Consider the following 26,044-nt stretch of genomic DNA (forward strand, 5'->3'; position numbering starts at 1 on the left):
GAGCGCTAGCCTACCCCAGTCCTGCCAGGATAGCAAGCATTCAAGCTCTACGCGCAAAATTTCAGCCACAACACTCTCTTCCAGCTCGAGTGTTCATGCAACTAATAGGAATGATGGCCTCTTGCATATTCATAGTACCTCACGCAAGACTCCAGAAGCGTCCTCTCCAAGAGTGCCTAGCACGCCAATAGAACCAGGCCCAGGGTCAATTAACAGATCTGGTGTTAGAAGACGGTCGTACCCATCGCTCTCTGCAGTGGTGGATGACCAAAAACCTTTCCAAAGGGTGACCATTCCTGGACCCGGTTCCTCAGATAGTACTGACAATGGACGCATCGCTCTCCGGCTGGGGAGCTCACCTATTACATCACACCATGCAGGGCAGATGGACACCTCAACAAAAGTTACTCCACATCAACCATCTGGAGTTACTAGCCATATTTTTAGCCCTAAAATCTTTTCAAACACAGATTTCAGGCAAGACAGTCGTAGTCCGCACAGACAAGATGACAGCCATGTACTACATACAAAAACAAGCATTGGCATAGCCAATAGGTCTCGCCTTTGTGACCTTATAAGTGTTTAGCCATGCAACACTTGATGTTGTTGCACCAAGGATATTGTGCTGGATAACTAAACACTTATTAGGTCCCAACGGTGAGACCTATTGGCAATGCCAATGCTTGTTAATGTGAATGTTTTTAGTGGTGTGGTTCTACACACTGCTTCTGACCAATGAAGGTTCCAAAGAGGTATGACCACATCGCCCAACTAACAGAATTGCACGATTTCCCCTGAGAAGACTACATCATGGTTGGAAAATATTGTTTCTTTGATAATATCAGCAATCCATGCTTGCTGGTGGAGAACAACCGGGTGAAACTGTCATCCGCAAACTGACATGAAGACAAAATCAAGTGACTGAAACAGTTTCTTAAAGCAACAATAGCTGGATGGCCGATGTGTTGCTACGGGCTTTGTCTTTCATGTGTCACACTCAAAAGTCACTGGAACGCCAAGGACATCGCACAGGGGCCTGGTCGGGGCAATCCGCCTCCTCTACCCTAACAGCAGCCGGAGTAGAGTTGCAAGGAGGCGACGTTAATCAATTTGACTCAGAAGCGCTCCTTTGAAAACTCGGATGCATTTGAAACAAGTACAGTAGTCCTCGTTATTACAGTATATGTTTAACAATAAAATTACAAACCTGTGCGGACCACGAGGAAGTAGGTTCAGTGTTTAGTGGTGTTTTTCACAGCTGAAACGGGGCAGCAGACAGAATGTAGAGCAAAGAACTGCCATAATTCTGACCTGGGTATATGAGCTTGCTCGATATTCCGCGCAAATTTGTAAAGACAAAATAAGCGAAACCAGTCCTAGTAATTAACGCCTTAAATGGGGACTCTGCAATCCTGTAACATAGCTCAGTGGGTTAGGCACGCGCTGTTATGATCTCCGTGCTGCATGCTGGTTTGAATCCCAACAGAACTGATTCAGTGTCTATATGTTCATTAGTATCAAAGTGTCACCTATCATAAATGCAAAAGCCCTATATTAACAACACCTCGCAACAATTTAAAAGTAATCATAATACAAACAGAATGAATAGTACATGAAAAAGTAGCGTAGCGCAAAGAGAAACCGCCAGAAGGCAGGCCTTCTCAAACTATGCACCCAGCTTCCGGAATAACAAACTTCCGACCTTAGAGCAGTTCGCCACCTCTCTGCTGCTCCTCAGAATGGAGATGGCAACTCAGCCCTCTGAAGGACATCTCGCCCACCATCGCCCACACCGTCTCTGCGGGCGGGAACTGCTGCCCACCTCCTACAACAACTCTCTGTTCCTGGCCAGCTATTTGCGTGCTACACAAGTTAGTATTGCCAATACTAACAAGCAGAGCTAAAGCAGCGGCCTTGCTGGCAGCAGCCTTGTGGAGGCACGGTGCTTGACCAATGGGAGCAGGCAGTGCTACAGGCTTAATGTCGCGGCCAGCACAGGAGGAGGAAGCGGTGACTGCAGCCCTTGTGGGTGCAGCCATGGGGCAAACCGGAACCAGACAGTGGCACAGGATTTAACAAGAATTGGACGCGCGAGACGCGATGGTGGGGAGGGGGGTGGGGGAGAGAAGCGCGAGTTCTGATAAACTGGTGTGAAATAGCAGCAGGGAAGGGGGCGGAGAGGGGCTACGAGGGAGAGTGACGTAAAGCCATATGGCTGCTTTGCGCGCGTGCACGCCTCGTGCACTGTAGCTCTATGCCAGGGGAAGCACTTTCAAAAACCCACTTACAAAATGTCTCAAAGAGACAGCTTTCGCTGTCTCAGCGAGACCTAACAAGGTGGCACACACTCGCCACAGCTCTCTAAGCTAGCACAGAGCATATGGAGATGGGCCATACCCCAGAAAATCTTTCTCCTAGCCCAACATGTCCCAGGAGTCCAAAACACTATGGCAGATCTGCTCAGCAGACAAACACAACAACTCCACGAGTGGGAACTCCACCCGCAAGTTCTTCACCCGTACTTTCAAATGTGGGGGCATCCACAGATAGACCTCTTCGCCACCCACGAAAATACCAAATGCCCAAGCTTCGCCGCCAGATAGCCACACCCATTGTCCAAAGGCAATGCGATCTGGATGAACTGGTCAGGCAGATTTGCATACACTTTTCCGCCTCTCTCACTCATTCCATTAGTGGCGCGCAAACTACAACAACACTCCCTCACACTAATCCTAGTAGCTCCAACTTGGGTCAGACAACCGTGGTACACAACACTGCTGGAACTATCTGTAGTACCGCACCATAAGTTACACCTCTCTCCACACCTCTTAACCCAGAACCATGGAGAGATCAGGCACCCGGACCCAGCTCAGCTCAACCTTGCGATCTGGCTCCTGAAATCCTAGAATTCGGTTATCTAAATCTTCCCCCTGACTGCATGAACGTCCTTAAAGAAGATAGGCGACCCACCACTAGGGAGTGCTACGCAGCCAAGTGGAAACTTTTTGTTGTCTATTGTCACAACAATACCATCAATCTCCTAGATGTGTCCATTCAACACATCATAGGCTATTTACTACACCTACAAAGATACAATCTACCCTATACGTCCATTAGACTGCACCTTGCAGCCATAGCAGCTTATCTACAAAACAGGCAACATCTATCACTTTTTAGAGTACCTGCCATTAAAGCCTTCATGGAAGGCCTCAAAAGAATAATTCCCCCCAGAGTGCCACCCTCACCTGTGTGGAACCTAAATATCGTTCTCACCAGACTAATGGGACCTCCCTTTGAACCTCTACACAAATGTGAACTTCAATTCCTAACATGGAAAACCGCCTTTCTTGTAGCCATCACTTCCCTCAGAAGGGTCAGTGAGATACAAGCACTTACCATTCAAGAACCTTTTCTCCAAATGCACCATAACAAGGTTGTTCTCCATACTAACCCAAAATTCCTCCCTAAAGTCATTTCTCCTTTTCACCTAAACCAATCTGTAGAACTACCAGTATTCTTCTCGCAACCACAGACCGGTGCAGAAAGAGCTCTTCACACATTAGATGTCAAACGAGCCTTACTCTACCACATCGTAAGACCAAACTACTGTTTGTCTCTTTCTCACCACCACACAAAGGCAACCCCATCTCCAAGTCGGGGATAGCTAGGTGTATTGTCAAATGCATTCAGATTTGCTACCACAAAGCAAAACGAACGCTATCCGTTCCCCCTAAAGCCCACTCTACTCGTAAAATTAGGGGCTTCAATGGCATTTCTAGGGAACATCCCATTAGATGATATCTGCAGATCAGCTACATGGTCAACACCGCACACTTTCACTAAACATTATTGTGTAGATGTGCAAACTAAGCAACAGGCTAGTGTGGGCCAGGCTGTACTCAAAACATTATTTCAAACCACTGCAACAAATACAGGTAGTCGCCGCTAAGGATAGGTACTGCTATATAATCTATGCACAGTGTGTAATCTGCAGCTCATATGCCTCGAACGGCGAATGCTACTTACCAGTATGCATCTGTTCTTGGCATGTAGAGCTGCAGATCTACACCCGCCTCCCCGGCTACCTTTATCTGTTCTAGTTTATCTTATTTAGATACAACACACATGGGCATCTTCACTGTTATTACTACGCTCCATCTTCCCCTGCTGGCGAAAAACAATCTGAGGATGGAGCCGAAGCCCATGCGCAATACGATCCAAAGGAGGAGTCACATACCTTGTGACTTCCACAGACTTTCCAAGAGGAAAAACAACTGCAAACATCCGGGCCCAACACCAGATGGCGATCTATGCACAGTGTGTAGATCTGCAGCTCTACATGCCAAGAACAGATGCATACTGGTAAGTAGCATTTGCCTTCTAATACTCGGGATGTAGTAGTGGACCCCCCTATAGCCCTGACATGGACAGACCATTCGGCTCTAAAATTTGTGTTAAACTTATCAAAGGTAATAAATAAACCCCAACCTGTCCAAGGCCTGCAGAGACCATGGAGGAAGGTGACCCTAGCCTCATTTATCCCTGTATTTAAAGCCCCGGTCCTTCAGAACTGTATGGACAGCGGTGTGGCACTGGAAATACTAGAGGGCTCTCTGACCAAAGCTTTGGATACGATCGCCCCAATCAGAGTTTGCAAGACTTGGATACAATCAGCTCCAGCACCTTGGTACAAGGACAGTATTGAGAAAGAAAAAGCTGTTTGCAGGAAATGGGAAAGGAAATGGAGAAATTCTAAACAGGAGGTAGATAAACTAGCTTATAGAACGGCTCTTAGACACTACCTAAAGAACTGTAATGGTGCTAAAATATTGCACTTGAGGAACAGAATCACCAAAGCTAAGAATTCTTCCAAAGAATTGTTTAAAATTAAGGGTGGGCGTAGTTCGCGAAGTAGCACTTCGCGAAGCTACGCAAAGTGAAGTTCGCACTACGCGAGCTACGCGTAGCACTTCGCGAACTGCGAAGTAACATGTTCGCACTGTGCAAGATGTTGTTTTCAATGATTGCACAGTGCGGACAAGCAACCGGCACTGTGCAATCATTGAAAATGGCATCTTGCACAGTGCGAGCTGTAGTTTTCTGCTGCTCGAGTAGATTTTTCCTCGAGCTGCAGCTTTCTCAACGCGAACTGGTAGTTTCTCATCGCGAGCGGTCGCGAGCATACGCGACCCCTCGCAATGAGAAACCTGACCTTCTCGCGTTGTGAATCTCGCCGGGAGGTTTATTTTCCATGCTCGCGATCGCGAACAAGGAAAAAGTCTCGCCAGGATGTCATTTTGCTTGCTCGCGGTCGCCAACTTGACGTTGAGGACCGCGAGCAAGCAAAAAATGACCGCAGCACTACGCAACACTACGCTACGCGTGTTCGCACTGTGCTACGTGCAGTTCGCGTAGTGCGAAGTAGCGCGAACTTAGCAAACTACGCGAGCGTAGCGTAGTGCTTCGCCCAGGCCTATTTAAAATCCTGAAAGACTTCACCAACCAAAGAGTGAATAACTCATCCATCCCGCACACTCAACAGCTCTGTGATTATCTGGCCAACCACTTTAAGCTAAAGATTGATCAAATCTACAACTCCTTCAACATTCAGGCGGAACTTAGTGTGGTTTCATATAAGCACGATGATTCCATTTCTTCCTCATTGGAAACGTTTAAGGCCATCACGGCGGACCAAGTCCACTCGTTACTGGCTCACCAAAAATATGGTTCCCCTCTCGACGGGGATCCCCCTTATATCATCAGAGCATTGGCCTCCACTCTAGCGCCCCCATTGCTGAATTTTGTAATCTATCTCTAATCACAGACACCTTCCCTCAGAAATGGAAGCTGGCGCAAATTAGACCTATATTAAAAAAAGCCCTGGTCGATCCTCTGGATCTTCAAAATTACAGGCCGATCTCTCTTCTCCCTCCGTTCAAGAATGTCATGGAAGCCTCAGTCAATAAGCAGTTAGTTCAGTACCTTGAATTGAATAATTTGCTTGACTCCTCTGTCAGGCTTTCGTGCATTGCACAGTACAGAGTCTGCACTAACTGAAGTCACTGATACGATTAAGGTTGCCCTGGATAAGGGGACTCCTACTATAGCTGATCCTTCTTGACCTGTCGGCCGCATTCGACACCTTCTCTCATTGAATCCTAGTGGATTGATTACGAGAGATTGGTGTCGGAGGAAGGGCACTTAGATGGTTTGAAAGCTTCCTTGCCGACAGATCTCAGCAAGTCCAACTTGAGTCGTTTAATTCGCAGACCTCTGCTGTGGACAAAGGGGTACCCCAGGGCTCCATTCTAAACCCCACGTTATTCAACATTTATGTATCTTCTGTGGCCTCTATTATCAGATCTTGTGGGTTTGACACCGTATCGTATGCAGATGATACTCAACTGATCATTACCATCGATTCAGAACCCGCATCTACCGGCGAAAGATTCGAAAAATGCATGTTAATGACGGCGGCCTAGCTGACTGTTAACTTTTTGCAGCTGAACACAACCAAAACTGATATTGTGTTGTTCGGGAAAGCATAGGAGCTTTGGTCTATAGATTGGTGGCCTCCTGAGCTGGGTGAACCTCCGACCCCCAAAAAATGGGTGAAAAATGTATTTATTATGGCGGATGATAAACTCTCAATGGAGCAACACGTTAAAAAGCATTTTGGGCACTTGTTTCGGCTTGATGCGTATGCTCAGAAAGATCTTTCCTTGGCTTCCCCTCTCTTCAAGAAAGTCGGTTATTCAGGCATTACTAGTAAGCAGGTTGGATTACGGTAATTCCCTACTGGTAGGGATTAGGGAAGATCTTCTCTCTAGACTGCAGGTCGTGCAGAATACTGCTGCACGTCTTGCCCTTAATCCCCCATCCCGTTCGCCTTTGGAACTTCTACTGCACCAACTTCACTGGCTGCCAATTAGGAAGCGAGCATTATTCAAGCTTCTGTGTCTGGTATTTAAGACTCTACAGGGGCATGGTCCGGCCTACCTCAGCAAAAAGCTAATACCTTACATTCCATGTCGGCAACTGAGGTTGAGCAATCGGCGGTTGTTGTGCCCAAAGAGAATCAACAAAATCAGAATGGGAGGCCGCTCATTTTCTTACCTTGCGCCCTCCCACTGGAATAAGCTGCCTGACGACATTCGTGATAGCCCCACCTTTGGGCTGTTCAAAAAACGTCTGAAAACCTGGTTGTTCAGTCACTAATCAGCGGTTCTCTCCTTTACTCTTCTGATATTGTGGCGCCAAGAGATTCCCGTGGGGATGATTTGTTTTGCCCCCAATAAATGCTAATAATAATAACCCATCCAGCACCTCTGCACCTGGACACTTCAGGGCAGGGAAACCCGAACTGTCACCTTAAATCCTGAAGGGGACCCCTCAAAATACGATTGCAAGTACTTGTATGCAATACGTTTCTTTCTGGATGTGGCCTAATGGCAAGGGCGGTCGATCTCAAATCTTCGGAACCCGGGTTCGTGTCTCTGCAGTGACACTCAACTTCCTGTGATTCTGGGCAAATCACTTAATCTCCCCGTGCCTAACAAAAATGAAGGTGTCCTTGTGTAACGCTATTGGTACTCGTGTAAAGCGCTCTGATACCCGATACCTTCGGGTCAAGTTCTTGCTATATAAAACTCAGTGGGGAAAAAGCATTACTGCAAAAAACACCTTTTTTACTTGCCTATGAAAATCGATAACTGGAAAAGAACTGACCCAATTATGAAGTTCTTGGGGTTATTTTTCTAAAATTGGTTTCAAGTTTCTTCTTGAGTGTGCCTCTCGTTTAATGCTTAACACTACCCTCTGATAAGTCTAAACTGTTTGCCCACACTACACAGAAGAGAGCATTTGGGAATATTAATTTAAGCCCTATAAGTGAATAAGGGCCATCTGGACTCTCTGCATAGTGTACCTAGTTTTGGTACACTACATAAATAGCCAGCTTCCTACAAGCTTACCTAAAAGATCCTGCATAAATCTCTCTTTTGATTGAACAGAGCAGGCCTTGTCCACCATTCAAAGTGCTGGAGCTCCATTCAGGGACAGTGATATGTTGTATATTTTGTGGCACTGCACCAAAATGCAGACATACTAGAAGGCAGTTTGGATAGGGTCTTTGCCACTAATGAGCTTCACTCCCTCCGCCCCCCGCCGTTGGTCTACCTGGCCACACTTCATAATGTCAAAAATGTCTTGCACCTACTTCTGAAGAATGGTTGTCTAAAATGCCACAGATTGCTTTGTGTGAAAATGTAGTACACAAGGCTAATGACCAAATGGATGTCTTCAGTCTGGTAGCCCTTTCTAGATAAGTCGACCAGTGAATGAAGATCCTATAATTTTGCAAACCCATTATGTCAAAAGTTACAAGCGTTTGTGTTCATTATCTGATTTGTGCAATGAGTCCCCCCGCCACCCCCGCCCCCGTGGCCATTGTCATAGACCTCCTACCATAGTTGAAGCTGTTTAGATTCTGGATCTTACACCACTGATAAGCTTCTACCAACTATTCCTGAGTGGGATATTTGTCTTCATTGTGTATTGTGTAGCACTTTGACAATTGATTACAGAGTGTCTGTTCTTGTTCCACGCAGTGTTGCCTGTTATTATGATAACCAGGTCCCCAGTACCAGTGTTTTTTCCCTAAAAATTGTAGAATTGATTCCCCTAATTGGCAAAACCTTTAGCACCCTCTGTAAATCCTTAGTAAATGATACCTCTTGTACCTAGTGCCTGTGGCACTAAAGAGGGCCCCTAAGGGCAGCAGAATGAATTGTGCAATCCCTCACCAAGCACATGCAAGACTGCCTTTGCAGACTGCATGCCCTGGTGCAGACAAAAGTGAAAACATGACATGTCACGCATCCCTGTATGCCATGTCCCCTCCACTGCAGACCTAACAGCCCTAAGTCAGGATGCTAAATACTACATGTGAGGGCATACCTGCATAAGCAGATATTCCCCTGTGCTAGTCAGTCCTACTGCCAGTGCAAGTGACAAGGGAGCCATCTTCAGACATGTGCTGGACACTGGTGAAAAAGAGTTCCCCAGCTACATGATGGCTTCACTAAAAATAGGGATGGTTGATATCAAACATCTCGTATTTTTAAACCCACACTGATGCCATTAATGTATTTACCAATACATGCACCCAGAGGGCACCTTAGAGGTGCCCATTGAAAACATACCAGCCTCTGGTGTTCTTGCTGACTGGAGTCTGCCAGCCTGCCACCCGAGACGCTGTTCTGACCTCCTAGGGTGAGAACCTTTTTCTCTCAGGAGAGACAGAACAAAAGCCTGTCCAGGAAGAGTTTCTAACACCCACTCCCATAGGAGTGATCTGCGGATTAGCCTCCTTGGGCTGGCAAGCTTCAAAGAGCTGCCCCCTTTGAAATGCGCTCTCCTTTGTCCAGCACCCTCTCGGCACCTGGGCAGGTGGTAAAATTTGCTAGTCAGGTAGGCGTGCCACCTCCAGCCTAGTACCACCCCTAAGGTGTGCTACTTTGAGGTGAAAACTATTATTTATAATTTAGTATTTTTAGTATTTGGGAGAGCGCTGGCACCAGAGAAAAGATATCCTGATGACCTAAGATGAGAGGACACTGAACAGCCGCGACAGCAGACAAGAGTGAAGAAGCAGCTGACTTGGTACTAACACCACCCGGCCTGTCTGTGTCCCTCATCAAACTGTGCCAAGTCGACTCATCCTACAGCTAATGACTCCAGAAACTTGGGAGGACTGCCTGCCTTCGAAAAAGACTCCAGACCTTCCTTAAACAGCAGACCTGTTCTGAAGACAAGAGAAGAGTCTAAGGCCTCCGGAACCGCCAAAACCCGACACCTGAAGCCACCACTGCACCCGTAATCTCCGGCCCGAGATGAAGTGGGCCAATGGTGCCAAAAAGGTTCCCCAGCCCTCCAGAGCTCGAGTCCATCATGGTTTCACCCCTCCTGGACTCTCCGATGTCTCCTGCATCCCGACCCCCGTCGACCACGACTTCTCCGGTAAGGAAAAGACTGTTGCCTAAGGAAAACTCTGAACCCGTCGCCCTGGGCCTTGGAGAAGAGGACCATTGGTGACCCCACATCCTGCCACCCCACCTCCACCTCCCCCATCCCTGAGCATCGCAACGCTTGCGGCTGCTCACTGGTTCAGCCCAGCTGGCTTCCTAGTCAGAACTTGCAGCCTCTTTTTACAGTGACCGATCCCCATTGAAATAGATTGGGTTCCCGATGCTGTTTTGCACCCTGCCCCCAGCTGCCCCTGTGCCGCTCATGATGTACTTGGACCTTGCCGACCCCTCACCATAACACCTGGAGATTGATCCTGTAAGGCGATGTACTGTAAATGAAATTACATTAAGTGCCCACTTTTTAAAGTGAAAAGAATTTGTTCAACAACTCACTTTCCTTAAGAAAAATAATTCAGATGCCTAAACATATATAAAGGCACTTGGTATTTTTATAAATAGATGTGGATCTCCTTGAGTCGTGTGTCATTTATTGTTCATTGTGTGTATAATTCTTTATTTGTAAATGTCTTGCACTCCTCTGTGTTAAGCCTAAGGCTGCTCAACCACACTACCCCCTAATAGAGCACTTTGGTATTGCATAGTAAACCCCCTATCCACTCATAAGGGAACCCCTGGACACTCTGCACGGCCTATCAGATTTTTGATTTATTCACATAAAGAGCCAGCTTCCAACACTGTCCCTAGAATGGTAATCGTTTTTGCTCTTTTCACATTCCTTTTCTCTTCCCTTTAAGAAACCTGAGATGTTAAATTTTGTGATCTAATGTTTACCTCCACTTAGTTTCTGTCTCAGCTGAAGTTAACAAAAGATGTAAACTTGTACTATTTATTTTGCAAGCTACTATGATTCAGCATACATGCAATATCTTTTTGTATTATTGTTTAGATTAATAAGCCATTGATACAAAAATACCACTGCTAAGCTATACACATTCTCTGAATCTAAAACTGTTAATGCCGGAAAATATTTTTGCAAATGGAATAGTTAAAAAAAAACAAAAAACACTTATGACCCACTCAGCCTACCTCAAATATGCCCTTGCATGCACTCATAGTATAAAATTAGGCAAAAAAATGCTAAATCGATCAGAGTTGGTAACGGGTAACTACTCACCCGTGAGGGTCTCAAGGCGCTAGGGGGAGGGTGGGGTGGATCCGTCTCAAGGTGGTACCAATGTAAGGACATTGCAGATCACTGGGCAATTTCATAGAAAGGTCTAATTGCAGACATGTCCGCAGTCCGAGCCTTTTGAAACATTTGATAAAGACCAATACGGTTTCTCAACACAAATATTGATTTGTGTCTCAAACTCTTCAAGGTCCAATGATCCTGATGCAAGTTAATAACTTGTTTCTTCCTTCTTATTTGCCATAACCTTTCTCCCCTTAGCACCAGTTTTACCTTAGACTCCCTTTTTAGGTCTCGCCTGGCGTTGCAGCGCAAAGCGTGGCTCGCTCTGCTATCTCTTGTGATTAAGGAGATTTCAGAAGGGGGCTTGAAGCCCCGCCCATCAATCCCATTGGCTGGCGTCATCCTTTATGCAAAAGCCTGGCCTCCGATTGGAAATGAGGCTTATTTGTTACCGCCCTGTCTCCTTTTCCTCCGGCCCATCCGGACTGGATTGTCTGCTTGCCGGCTGTCGTGACTGAATTTCTTATCTATAGGGGGCGTGTATGTTTACGAGTTAGTCTGTGTGTCTGAGCAACTTTTTACATAGCTTTTCTTTTAACCGCTAGCAACTCTGAGCAAAGTTTAAGCCGTAGCCATTTTCTGCCGTTTTTCCACCATCTGCGTTGCTGTAGGGCAGGGCTGCTCTCCGCAGAGAGAGATTTTTTTATTTCAGGGATAGGTGGAGGCTGCAAAATAAAAGCGGGGAAAGGACGCTTTTTAGTTGTAATAATTTTATTAATGAAGTACATATTCCGAAAATTATTTTTATGGCTTTTGCTTCCGCTCATATCGTGTTGGAACTCGTTCATGTGCAAGTGGCTGCGTGGTTTGGCCAGATGGAATCCCTGCAAAGGCTGTAGTTGGCGGGCGCCCGTGCTTGCATGTTAGTTTCTTGGTAGCTATCCGCCATCTTTTCTGTGCGGGTCTGTCAGGGAAACGGCGCATTGCCACGAGACACAGGGAAGACACGGGGCTTCCCGCCTCGCCCCCACACTAAAGCTACGCACCACAGACTCTTTATTGCCCGTTCATAAATTACAAATGCGTAGCTCCGGTGAAACGGAGGTTTATAAGGCGAACCGTTCTCCTCCCCTTGCTGGCAGCGCAGCTCGGAGTCTCATCTTTGCTTGAGTCAAACTGAAAAAAAAGCTGCGGAAGCGTTGGACGAATACAAAACACCACTACATACTTGCTAAACCCTTCAAATGCGTTTTTTATATAACCCTTCTACTAAAGATTGGTTCGACCTTTATCGTAAAAGCATGCATCTAAAACCTATGCACGAAGTGATGAAAATTCGTCAAAAAGACGAATTAACATGACAGTAGAATGCAGTATAGTTCAATACACTGTACACACTGCCATGGGTTTTTTAATATTGCACAATGGCAGCCATGTGGTTGGGTTAATCTGCTGCCTGTCGTGCATGGGCGTGATGCATGCGAAGGGGAGGGATAAGCCAGGTGACAGCGGCACTAGGAAGCAGCACTGTGACACCTGAACACGGAGGCTAACCACTGGTTTTGATCTGGCTGTCCAAAAAACGGTTCCCTTCCCAGATGTCATGAGGCCCCGCTCTCTCCCAGCAGCTTCTGAGCGGACACTATGTCCTTGTGCCGCACCAGTTTGCTGCCATTTGTGAATGAATTTGGGACTGCAGAGATGCTGAACGCTGTGTTCGGAAGGGACCGCTTCTCCTACGAAAGGGTGCAGGCACAGGAAAAGGTAGGGGAAGATCTATTGCACGTTGTATTTGCGCACATTTCTAGCAGTAAAACTGTTAATGAAAGTAGTTGGGTGTCCGATTGCAACATGTAACAGTGCCCACCTCCTTGCAGCTGCCTGCAATGGATATGTTTTTCAAGTCAGTAATCCTGTTTCTGTAACGTTTCATTGAAATGCCGCCCCCGTTATGTTGCACCCTTTGCGTGGTTCCCGGGCGGAGTAGGGAGACGCTACCAGCAATCCAGAGGGATGCAGCTGCTATCTAGTTTTGAAACTCTAAGAATAAACACTGGCAGCCTCACTGTGATGCAGGCGTTTGTTTACACGTGTGACTGAGGAGAGGAGCGGTGTCATCCCTCGCTGCTCAACTGTCAGCCAAAGATCCTTTCGGCCAAGCAGAGAATGGTATTAAAAAAAGGTCTCTCATAAAGCTGTTTTATCATCATCTGTGCTTTTTAGTGACACAGTGGCCAATTTTTAATTGAATAATGTAAGAAATGACATTTGCTCCCCCTGTCGGCTGTCCCCAAATCCCTATTGAAGCCTTTTGTGTGCTACTGACGTCCAGTTCTAACTCTTTTGTGTCTCAATATATCACTTGTCATATCTACCCTGTTGTAAATTCTGTCTAACATTGAACATGTTTCGAGAAATAACTGCCTGCTAAAATGGACATAAACCAAGTTTGCACCGGTTTTTGCTCATGAACTGAGCACAGATTATGACTGCTCATGCTTTGCATAGGTTGTAGCCACCAGCGCTTAGCAAAATGTAAAAAAAAAAAAAAAAAAGGGCTACTGTTGTACAAAAATGGGTGCATTCACCTTTTGCACATAATACTCCCAACTTTTGCTCCTCAAAAAGGTGTCAATTATCTTTAAAAACAGACCCATATCAGGCACAAATGTTACTTGTGCTATGGCTTTTTCCTCAATTTTTCAACTTCTTTCTAAATTAGCTTCTTTCTCTGAAACCTCTTATGATCAACACACTTCGCTTTAATCCTTTTAAGTAAAATAAATTACTGTCTTATATAAAATATAACTATTTTTAACTACATTTACTTTAATGAAAAGGGCGAAGTAAATGTCATTATTATGATTGCACTAGAATGATTTATTTTCTAAATTTGTACAGCAAGGATCTTATCAATAAGTTAATCTTTGCTTTTTGTTTGACACCTGCGTAACATCATTTACAAAATGCCTTATGGTGCATTGCGTTTACACAAATGCTGCAACACTGTTTTTCTATTTTTATTTCCTTTCAGGACAACATTGTTTCCATGTATAACTCCTTAGAATCCAGTGGTGCTTCAAGTCCATCTGAGTAGTTCTCAGTTGTTTCTGGAACGACCTTGGCTTGCAGAAATGTCTAACTGAATTCAGCCTTCTCATTCAAAATCGTATGATGTGTTTAGTAAAGGTGCTTAAAGCTGGATCTCTTCCCAAGTCTTGTCCTACTTGTATTTCATGACTGGTAGTATCCTCTTGTGGCACCTGTGATTTGCAACTTGGCTGATTCTTCTTTTGCTTCAGGTCTGATCCTCCTTGACTAAAAAAAATGAAAAACCTTGCTGGAGCAGCCTTCCTTTACTATAGCCACTTTAAGCAACTATAGACCTGTATCTTTGCTACTTTCTAACACCAAGATAGTGGAGGGAGAAGTCAATGCCAAATCTCTTATTTCACCACAAAGAATATATTGCTAGATTTGTTTTAAGCAGGATTCAGCCTTTTTAGGTCGGGTATTTTTAGACCTCTTGTATATACTTTAATATATACTTACATGTATGTGTATGTACTTTGTGTGCTCTGGAGATCAGACCTAGGACTTGTCTGCTTCCGCTTAGGGACTTTTATTCTGTTCAACTGCCTCTATTTAATTTTCTTGATAGAAAACAAACAGCAGAGGTCAGTAAAATACCAGAATCACTTTAGCATTCTCTAGGTTCCAGTCTATAGAAATTGTCTTCCACGAGCATCCCTAGACAATAATATTTTTTTCAATCTTGTATTTTCAGTGATATGACCACTGAAGGCCCTGATTTTATATTAAAAACAGAGCTTTGGACTATACCATTTCCCGCTGAAAGGCAATATTGGTCTCCATGTGTTCCCATGCCTGGCGTGTCACACGGTTGGGTGCTTACTTTCCCTCCATGTTAAAGAACAGTAGATGTTTCAGCGCCCAGGCTAATGTGCTGCATAGCTAAATACATATAAGGTCCCAAAGGCGAGACCGATTGCATTGCAAATGCTTGTTTCTTTCATTGGTTGTGTAAGGTTGATATCACTGTAAAGTAATGTTAAAAACAAAAAAATGAAATTTGGTTTGACAGTTTTGCTTGTACAATAGAAATATTGTCTAGTGTTACAGAAGTAGTGGCTGAGTGACACATGAAGAGCCATCCATGAATAATCGTGTTTTCTTTTTTTCCCTCATGTGTCTACTAAAAAACTGAGAGACTTATTGTACGTTCAAACTTATAATGGAATATGCTTGAATCCCTGGTATGTCTGCAACAGAAAATAACAATACTAATGATCCGGTTTAAAGAAAAGAGAAACTTCTAAACGTGTTTTTGTAGGCTAAATGTAACTTCATCCCTTTGTTTCGTCCCTCTCCAAATACTAGACGCGAATCAGTGTAGTTAATTTAAACTGGTGACAAAGTTGTTTTTTGTGTAACCAGAAGACATTATTGTCAATTATAATTTCCTCATGTAGTCCAAATTGTGTGATCCTATGCAGATAGCTTCACCCCTTTTGCCTTTTAACAGGCTCAGCACTAGGGTTTAGTGCCTTAGGCACATCCTTTAACACAATTGTTCCCGAAATGCTACAGATGCTGCAATAGATGGGCAGCTTGATATGACATAGAGGGCAAGTTGGTGGTTTGTCAAGGGATTGCGCCATTCCTGAACATGAATATGATATACAAATATTAACTATCCAAATTAAAAAGTTCAATCTTATTTTTGAAGTCAACTGTTAGTGGGTCCTCAATATCTTCAAAACATGTAACACTAGCTAACCCAATCAATGGTTACTGCAGCCAGATCAATATGCTCCTTTCCTTCCAAGAGTGACAGCAAGGCTGAGACTTTTTCTCCTCAGCAAGAAAGGGCTTGGAATAGAAAAGCTGGCACCAGAATATAGATCCAAGCAGGCCAACAACTGGCCTTTGGGGCAGAACTGCAAAGCACCATGCCAACTGAATGGTATCATAGCAGCCTCTTTTGAAGCTGTTCCAGTGACTTGTGTGGATTAAATGCAGTGACATATTGTTGCGTTATTGAGCTGACTGTATTTTCACATCAATTAAAATAATTTCAGAAATGGGTTTAGCCTAGTTCTGTCAAGACTACGGATTAGGCAGCATTCATTTATGCTGAAGTATTCACAGATTTTCCATTTAACTCTGCAGCCCCGCCTTCTCTGCTCCTCCTTTTGGGTCTGCCCAACCAACATAATTTGGTTTGTGATGGAGAAACAATTGGATCAAGTGGAATACGGTTTAAATTAAAATACCCATATCATGTGTAGTAACAAGAATCCCACATCTTCATATGTTAGTTAAATTTGACTACAGGTATTTCACTGGCAGGCGTACTAACTGGATGATGAATTGCACAGTTATCTTTACCTGAAATAAATAGGTCACAAAACCTCAATGTTGGAGAAGAATCCCACACTGAAGACCAATGATGAACCCTTTGTCTTGGGTGTATGCAAAGAAGAAACTGTGATTGGGTTGCCCTGAATCCTGGCAGCTGGTTCGGAGCACCTATTTGTCCTTGATTATACTTTAGTTGTTAATATGTGCTCCATATTGGAGAACCAGTTTGATGAAAAAAATCTTTCTTTTGATAAATAACTGACTTTGTATTTTATGTACAGGCTCTGAGTTTGGATATAGTGAGAGTATCGAGTCGACTGGAAGACCTGGAGAAGGAGCTTTCTGAAAAGAATGGGCAGCTAAGGAATGGTAGTGCCCATGACCAGTTGCAAATCCGACAGGAGATTGAAAATCTGAGGCAAGAGAAGGAACTGCTCCTAAAACAAAGAGTTGAGATTGATGATAAGCTGAGACAAGGCACGCTTCTCTCTCCTGAGGTAATCAAACAGATCGTCCCTTTTATTATTTCCCCAGCTCTGTTGGATTGTGTTTGCAATGCTATGAAGGCCGTGATACGAGCACAATCCTGTAACTTGTAAGGCAGCACCAAAGCTTTAAACAGTATCATGGAAAAAAAGGGAAAATAAATGTTAATTGTTGTGTTTAAAAGAAATAGATCCTACACCCTCTGCACAGTTCAAAGTTGTGTTGCCGTTGTGAAATGGAAGAAGACAGAGAAGGGGGAAGAAGTATGTTTACCTACATTTTGCACTTCTTGCATTTACTTGCTGGTGAAATGGTGTCTCACAAGATCTACCACATGTCGTCATTTATCCATGTGAATAAAGCTTAACCTCTTGAGTGCCCATGACGAGATGGTCTCGTCATGGGCCGCGGTTGCGCTGTGCCCATGACGAGACTATCTCGTCATGAGCCCCGCCCGCTAATGAAACGCCCGGCACAGGGCGTGGAAAGGGCGGGGCACTCAAGGGGTTAAGTCAGCACAACGTTTTGACTGTAGCCACTTTGTCAAGACCCGTTGATGTTCTAAGATACCTCATCACCATTCAACTATTGCTCTGAAACGTAAATATTTTGTTCGAGGCATATGAGCTGCAGATTACACACTTTTGCATAGATCGCCATCTGGTGTTGGGCCCGGATGTTTGCAGTTTGTTTTTCCTCTTGGAAAGTCTTTGGAAGTCACGAGATCGGTGACTCCTCCTTTGGATCGTATTGCGCATGAGCTTCGGCTCCATCCTCAGATTATTTTTTCCCGCCATCGGGCTCGGATGTGATCTTCACGCTCCGGTTCCGAACAGCTTCCAGTTCGACGATCGACGCGCAATCCTCACCCTAATCGCTGCATTCTTTCGATCACGATCTCTTCAATCAACGCGATTTCTCATAGACCGAAACCTTCGGTTCCAGTCGTCGACGGCGGCCTTCGGGCCTACCCAGGCTCCGGTCCCGGCTCATGGAAAGAACTCCATTCAAAAAGTGCCCTCAATGTGGGTCCAAATTTCCCCACACCGATCTTCATGAGGTATGCAACCTTTGCCTCTCCCCGGAACACGAGGCTCGAGACTGTCCGGCCTGTAAGTCTTTCCGATCCAAAAAGACTATTCGGGACCGAAGAGCCAGAAGAAACATGGCACGCTCCTCAACGTCCATTCCAGTCGACATCTTCGGAGACGACATCGACGATCCGGAACATCATCGTACCGAAGAAGACCTCGTCAGCGCTTCCGAGGCCGACGAGTCAGATGTGGAGGACATCACCCCGGCGCAGAGGGTCGTGAGTACCAATCTACCCCCTCCCACACCCGCGCCGACACCCAAAAAGGCTTCGGTCATGCCTTTGCCTCCGGGCCTAGGCAAGACCAGAGACACTGCTTCACACACCCCACCTTCGGGCCCGGTGAAGAAGCCAAGTAAGCCTTCCGGCGGCTCGGGCTCGAGCCAGCCTGCCAGCGGTGCCGAGAAACACACTTCGGCACCGAAAAAGAAGATGGCCTCCACCTCGACACCGAGCTCCGCACCGAAGCCCTCGGTGTCGAAACCCAGCTCTTCGGCACCGACGCCACTTTCGGTGCTGACCAAACCACACAAGGCCACCAGCACCGACACTTCCAAGCCGAAGCACATCTCGGCGCCGACCAAGAGACCGGAGGGTCCCAAGCCGGGTTCTAAACAAACCGGCATGGAAAAACCTAAAAAATCATCGGCCCGACGCCGATAGACCAAATTACCTCACCAGAGTTATTTACACCAGATCCCTTGCAAAAAACTCTTGCCAAGGATCCAAAAACTGGACATTTGACGCTCTCTACTAAAAAGAGACCTTTGGAGAAGCCTGCTCCGCCTCCACCTCCAAAGAGGAAGGACTCTGCTACCTCTCCATTCAGAATACCTTCCCCACCTCCTCCTCCTTCCCCACCTCCACCTGCTCCACCCTCTCCACCCCCACCTCATCGTTCTCCTACTCCATCTCCAGACGATGACGATCATGGGGACCCATATTATGATACAGGGGATGTGCCACAAGACCCCACCCCTACAGGATCTCCAGATCCATGGGACGATTACCATATACCAGATATTCCCAACGTCCCACAAGACGATATTTACCCCTCTAGACCATCTCCACCTGAAGATTCACTAGGGTTTAACCATCTTCTGCAAAGAGCAGCACATTATCATGGGGTGGACATGCATAATGACCCTGTGGAGGAAGATTTCCTCCTAGATACATTCGATACCACACAGAGGTCCACCTCCATACTGCCCATGCTCAAAGGGGTGGTAAAGCATGCGGCAGAAGACCCAGTGAGAGCCAGGGTCCTTAACCCACGTATCGAGAAAAAGTACAAACCTGCTCCCTCAGATCCCTCTTACATCAGAGGACCAGCGCCACTAGATTCCTTAGTGGTCTATACGGCACGTAAAAGGGCAAACTCACAAGCGTCAGGTGATGCACCACCACCTGACAAGGAATCAAAATTACTAGATGCTTCAGGCAAACGCACAGCATCCCAGGCCACCAACATATGGCGTATAGCAAACATGACAGGGCTCATTATGACGAATTAGAGAGCATAATGCAACATCTCCCTGAAAAATATAAAAGTAAAGCCAACGAGTTGATTCAAGAGGGTAAAACAAACACCTCTATACGTTGTGCCCTAGACGCAGCAGACACAGCCTCCAGGGCCATTAACACCAGCGTCCTTCTCCGTCGTCATGCTTGGTTGAGTGTCTGGGTTTAAACCAGAATTACAAGCCTCTATCCTTAACCATCCCTTTGACCAGGAACATCTATTCTGGCCAAAGGTGGATGAGGCCTTAGAAAAGATGAAAAAGGACACGGATACAGCAAAATCCATGGGGGCCTTACAGTCTCACCAGCCCAGACGCTCCTTTCGCCGCTCATCCTTTCGGAGTGCATCCAGAGGCTACTCCTCAGATACAGAGTCCACATCGTACAAGTCCCCTACTCAGACCACCTTTACAAAAGGTTACCAGAGAGGCGGCTACAGGGGTAACAACAACAAGGGCAGAGGCAAAACAAACAACGCCCGTTCTGCCACACCAACTACCCAATGTCTCCCCCCCCGCCCGCTCCCCCCAGACCATTCCACTCCAGTCGGGGGCAGAATCACAAATTTCCTTCATGTCTGGACCCACCTCAGACAAATGGGTGACCCAAATAATTCACTCAGGATACTGCCTGGAATTAACATCTACCCCCCAAACATTCCACCCAGGCAACGCCCAATGTCACAAGAACATTCCACATTGCTAAAGCAGGAGGTAATTTCCCTTCTACCAAAACACGCAATAGAACACGTTCCTGTCAATCAACAAAATTTGGGGTTTTACTCCCTATATTTTCTAATACCAAAAAGGGACGAGACTCTACGACCTTTTCTAGATCTCCGGCCCCTAAACACATACATACACTCAGACCATTTTCACATGGTAACGCTTCAGCAGGTACTTCCGTTCCTCTCCCAGGACGACTTTCTCACCACACTGGACTTGAAGGACGCATACTTCCACATTCCAGTGCACCATGCTCACAGAAAGTACCTCAGATTTGTAGTGGACGGACAACACTACCATTTCAAAGTGCTCCCGTTCGGAGTCGCAACAGCACCACGGGTATTCACCAAGTGCCTAGCAGTGGTGGCGGCACACCTCAGAAGACAGCACATTCACGTCTTCCCATACTTGGACGATTGGCTGATAAAAGCCACTTCATACAACCAATGTGTACACCACACTGCCACCACAATCCAACTACATCACCAACTAGGCTTCACGGTGAACCACCAAAAGTCCCAGTTAACACCATCCCACATAAAGCAATACCTCGGTGCCACCATAGACACCTCAAAAGCAATAGCCTACCCCAATCCGGCCAGGATTGCAAGCATTCAGGCTTTACGACAAAAATTCGTACTTCAACACTCCCTTCCAGCACGAGTGTTTATGCAACTGATAGGGATGATGGTCTCTTGCATTTTCATAGTGCCTCACGCAAGACTCCAGATGCGTCCACTCCAAGAGTGCTTAGCGCGCCAATGGAACCAGGCCCAGGGGCAACTGACAGATCTGGTGTTGGTAGACGGTCGCACCCATCGCTCTCTGCAGTGGTGGAACACCACAAACCTTTCCAAAGGTCGACCGTTCCTGGACCCGGTTCCCCAAATAATACTAACGACGGACGCATCGCTCTCCGGCTGGGGAGCTCATCTATTACATCTCACAGTGCAGGGCACATGGACGCTGCAACAAAGGTTACTCCATATCAACCATCTGGAGTTACTAGCTATCTTTCTAGCCCTGAAATCCTTTCAACCACGGATTTCAGGTAAGGCAGTCCTCATTCGCACAGACAACATGACGGCCATGTATTACATTCAAAAACAAGGCGGCACACACTCTCCACAGCTCTCTCAATTAGCACAGAGCATATGGAGATGGCCAATTCCCCACAAAATCTTTCTCCTAGCTCAACATGTCCCAGGAGTCCAAAACACCGTGGCAGATCTGCTCAGCAGACAGACACAACAGATCCAAAAGTGGGAACTTCACCCACAGGTTCTTCATCTGTTCTTTCAAATGTGGGGGCATCCACAGATAGACCTCTTCGCCACCCACGAAAACACAAAATGCCCAAGCTTCGCCGGCAGATACCCACACCCATTGTCCAAAGGAAATGCGATATGGATGAACTGGTCAGGCAAATTTGCGTACGCTTTTCCGCCTCTCCCACTCATTCCATTAGTGGTGCGAAAGCTACAACAGCACTCCCTCACACTGATCCTAGTAGCTCCAACGTGGGCCAGACAACCGTGGTACACCACGCTGCTGGAACTCTCGGTGGTACCACACCAAAAGCTACACCTCTCACCATGCCTCCTAACCCAGAACCATGGAGAGATCAGGCACCCGGACCCAGCGCAGCTCAATCTTGCGATCTGGCTCCTGAAATCCTAGAATTTGGGTACTTAAACCTTCCCCCTGACTGTATGAACGTCATCAAAGAAGCTAGACGCCCTACCACTAGAGCCTGCTACGCTGCCAAGTGGAGAAGATTTGTTGTTTATTGCCATAGCAACACAATCAATCCTCTAGACGTGTCTATACAACACAGGTGTAATCTAGCCTATACATCCATTCGGTTACACCTCGCAGCAATTGCAGCTTACTTACAAAACAGGCAGCACCTATCACTTTTCAGAGTACCTGCCATTAAAGCCTTCATGGAAGACCTCAAAAGAATAATTCCCCCCAGAGTACCACCCTCACCTGTGTGGAACTTAAATATCGTACTCACAAGGCTGATGGGGCCTCCCTTCGAACCCTTGCATAAATGCGAACTGCAATTCCTCACATGGAAAACAGCTTTCCTGGTAGCCATCACTTCCCTTAGAAGGGTCAGTGAGATACAAGCACTTACCATAAAAGAACCTTTTCTTCAAATGCACCAGAACAAGGTTGTTCTCCGTACCAACCCAAAATTCCTACCTAAAGTCATTTCCCCTTTTCACCTAAACCAATCTGTAGAATTACCAGTATTTTTCTCGCAACCTCAGACTGTTGCAGAAAGGGCTCTGCACACGCTAGATGTCAAACGAGCCTTACTTTACTATATCCAAAGAATACAACCTTTCAGAAAGACCAAACAACTGTGTTTGTCTCTTTCTCTCCACCACACAAGGGCAACCCCATCTCAAAATCAGGGATAGCTAGGTGGATTGTAAAATGCATCCAGATTTGCTACCACAAAGCAAAACGAACGCTTTCCGTTCCCCCCTAAAGCCCATTCTACACGAAAGATAGGGGCTTCCATGGCTTTTCTAGGGAACATCCCACTAGATGATATCTGCAAAGCAGCTACATGGTCAACACCGCACACTTTCACTAAACACTATTGTGTAGATGTGCAAACCAAGCAACAAGCTAGTGTGGGCCAGGCTGTACTGAAAACACTATTTCAAACCACTGCAACAGATACCGGTGGTCACCGCTAAGGTTGGGAACTGCTATATAGTCTATGCAAAAGTGTGTAATTTGCAGCTCATATGCCTCGAACGGAATATGCTACTTACCAGTATGCATCTGTTCTTGGCATGTAGAGCTGCATATCTACACACGCCCACCCGCCTCCCTGTATCTGTTCCAGTCTATCTTATTTAGATACAACACACATGGGTTTCTTCACTGTTGTTACTACGCTCCATCTTTCCCTGCTAGCGAAAAACAATCTGAGGATGGAGCCGAAGCCCATGCGCAATACGATCCAAAGGAGGAGTCACCGATCTCGTGACTTCCAAAGACTTTCCAAGAGGAAAAACAAACTGCAAACATCCGGGCCCAACACCAGATGGCGATCTATGCAAAAGTGTGTAGGTTTGCAGCTCTACATGCCAAGAACAGATGCATACTGGTAAGTGGCATATTCCTTTCTACATTTTCAATATTTTACTTACTTTTGCACCTGCTGTATTATCATCCAAGTCGTTTTCCTTCACTTTGCCATTTTCCTTCACTTTGCCATTTTCCTTCACTTTGCCATTTTTTAGGTCTCGCTCTCGAGACCTATTGTCGCCGAGATGCCTCTCAAGGGAGACAGACCGGAGCACGCGCAGCGATTGGGGTCGGGGTCTGTGGACGCGCTTGCGCAGACGCACAGACACACACACGTGCGCGCGCACCCCGCCGCTGCCGACCCCCTCACCGCATCCGCTGCTGCCTAACGCGCGCGCACGCGCACACCTCGCCACTGCCGCCGCCCCCCCTGTACAAAAAGCATTGGCAAAGCCAATAGGCCTCGCCTTTGAGACTATTGGCTTTGCCAATGCTTGTGTTAAGCAGGCATTGTCAGGGTGCAGAGCGGGGCTGCTGGTTCCTCTGCAGGCAGCAGCAGAAGGGGTTTGCTCGGTGGAGAGGGTGCACACAATAGAAACAGGACATCCACGAGGGTGCACGTACATCCTAACATTCACACACACCTCGCTCCCCCATTTTGCAGCAGCAGCGCGCCCAGCAGCCCCCTCACCATGACCACCAACGACTCGGTGCAGATCCAGTTCGGTCTCATCAACTGCGGCAACAAGTACCTGACGGCGGAGACCTTCGGCTTCAAGATCAACGCTTCGGCCACCAGCATGAAGAAGAAGCAGGTCTGGACGCTGGAGCAGGGGCCCGAGGACTCGACGTCCGGCTTCCTGCGCAGCCACCTGGGCCGCTACCTGGCCGCCGAGGAGCCGGCCCCCGAGTGCTGCTTCACCATCGTGGCGCACGACGACGGCCGCTGGTCGCTGCAGGGCGAGGCGCTACCTGGGCGGCAGCGAGGACCGCATCAGGTGCTTCGCACAGACCATGGGCACGGGCGAGCGCTGGAGCGTGCACCTGGCCATGCACCCGCAGGTCAACCTCTACAGCCTGAGCCGCAAGCGCTACGCACACCTGAGCGCTGCGCGCGCCGTGCCCTGGGGCGTGGACGCGCTCATCACCCTGCTCTTCCAGGAGCAGCGCTACAGCGTGCAGACGGCCGACCACCGCCTGCTGGCGCACGACGGCGGCCTGCGCGACGCCCCCGACCGCGCCACCGGCTACACGCTGGAGTTCCGCGCCGGCAAGGTGGCCTGTCGCGACTGCCGCTACCTGGCGCCCTCGGGCCCCAGCGGCACGCTCAAGTCCAGCAAGAGCGGCAAGGACGAGCTCTTCGTGCTGGAGCAGAGCTACTCGCAGGTGGTGCTCAAGACGGCCAACGACCGGAACGTGTCCACCCGGCAAGGTGAGGTGGTGACTGGGGACACGATTCTTCCACTTAATCCTACAACCGCTGAGGACTCCTGAAGCTAGCATATTTTTTGTCAGAACAATGAGTGATTACCCACGCATTGCCACGTGAAAGCCAAGCCTGCTGGCTTTGTCAATGCCTATTTATAGTTAGAACGGTGCTGTGCTGCTCACTGTTGGCTTCAAACAAGTCGAGTCCGTTCATACCTAGGAGATGTTCAAAGACACTGTATTTTAAGACCGTCACCTAATGCACAAACAGACTATGCAGGTGTGTGGCACAAATCAGAGGTTGTTTCATACGCAGTACGGCTTGCTCCGTGCACATGTGACGCTTAGGAAGTACCGATAACAAGCGGAACAATGGCGCGCGCCCTGGGGGGTGTTTCAAGAGTGGCTGAGAGCCGGCCTTCATCTACGCGATTAATCTTCTTAGTCAAGTCATGGACAAACATGGCGCTGCAGTGTGAGAACAAATACTCCACTGTACGATGATTGTTGTAAAGAATAGGGAAACTTTGTGAGGTTATAGAAGACTGCACACTTCATTTATGACAGCCTGCAGTGATAAAAACTTTAATATCGGTGTCGGCTCAACATCCAGTGATTCTGGGCAAATCACTTAATCTCCCGTGCCTACAAAAGCAATGAATGTGTGTGTCCTTGTGTAAAGGAACTGGTGCTCATGTAATGTGGTCCAATACCTTCGGGTATTGATCCTGAGAGACTTCACAGTTTTTTAAAACTAAAGCCGGATGAAGTCCTATTTTAAGGTACTATTTTAAACACAATTGATACTAATGGATTGTGTGTAATGCAAATCTCCCTTTGGCATTCTGATTCTTGAGTATGCAGTTCCTTCCTCAAACATTAAATATTAAACTTTTCCACTTATTTTGCATAAATTATAGTCCGCCAATTGTATCCACCTTCATCTGCTGCCATGAAGGGGACAGTTTTTTTGAGGGCCATAAACGAGGAGCTTACACCTGCACAAAGGAAAGTCATATGGACGCTACGACTCCAAGGGGGCTCCCAGACATTCATTAGGTTAATTAACTAAATGGTGGGGTGGACTGATGGGTGTGTGACTATAGGACAGCCAGTAAAACTAAAGAGAGGAGTAAAATGTGGTGGGATAAGGAGAGTGGAAATGACCCCT

At 46.8% G+C, this 26,044-nt stretch overlaps 1 protein-coding gene and 1 pseudogene across 3 annotated transcripts in view; both read left to right on the forward strand.

Moving 5' to 3' along the window:
• The window catches only part of KIF7 (kinesin family member 7), a 448,976-nt gene that overhangs the window by 272,301 nt on the left and 150,631 nt on the right, over positions 1-26,044 (forward strand). For all 3 annotated transcript variants that reach the window (XM_085644436.1, XM_085644435.1, XM_085644437.1), the window contains exon 14: positions 16,848-17,063. In XM_085644436.1, the coding sequence (XP_085500562.1) occupies positions 16,848-17,063 (216 nt within the window). The remainder of the gene's footprint in view (positions 1-16,847; positions 17,064-26,044) is intronic.
• LOC146860523 (fascin pseudogene) lies at positions 24,138-24,939 on the forward strand (annotated as a pseudogene).

The sequence above is a fragment of the Triturus cristatus genome, chromosome 3_1 (assembly GCF_964204655.1).
Source record: "Triturus cristatus chromosome 3_1, aTriCri1.1, whole genome shotgun sequence".
NCBI classification, from domain to species: Eukaryota; Metazoa; Chordata; class Amphibia; order Caudata; family Salamandridae; genus Triturus; species Triturus cristatus.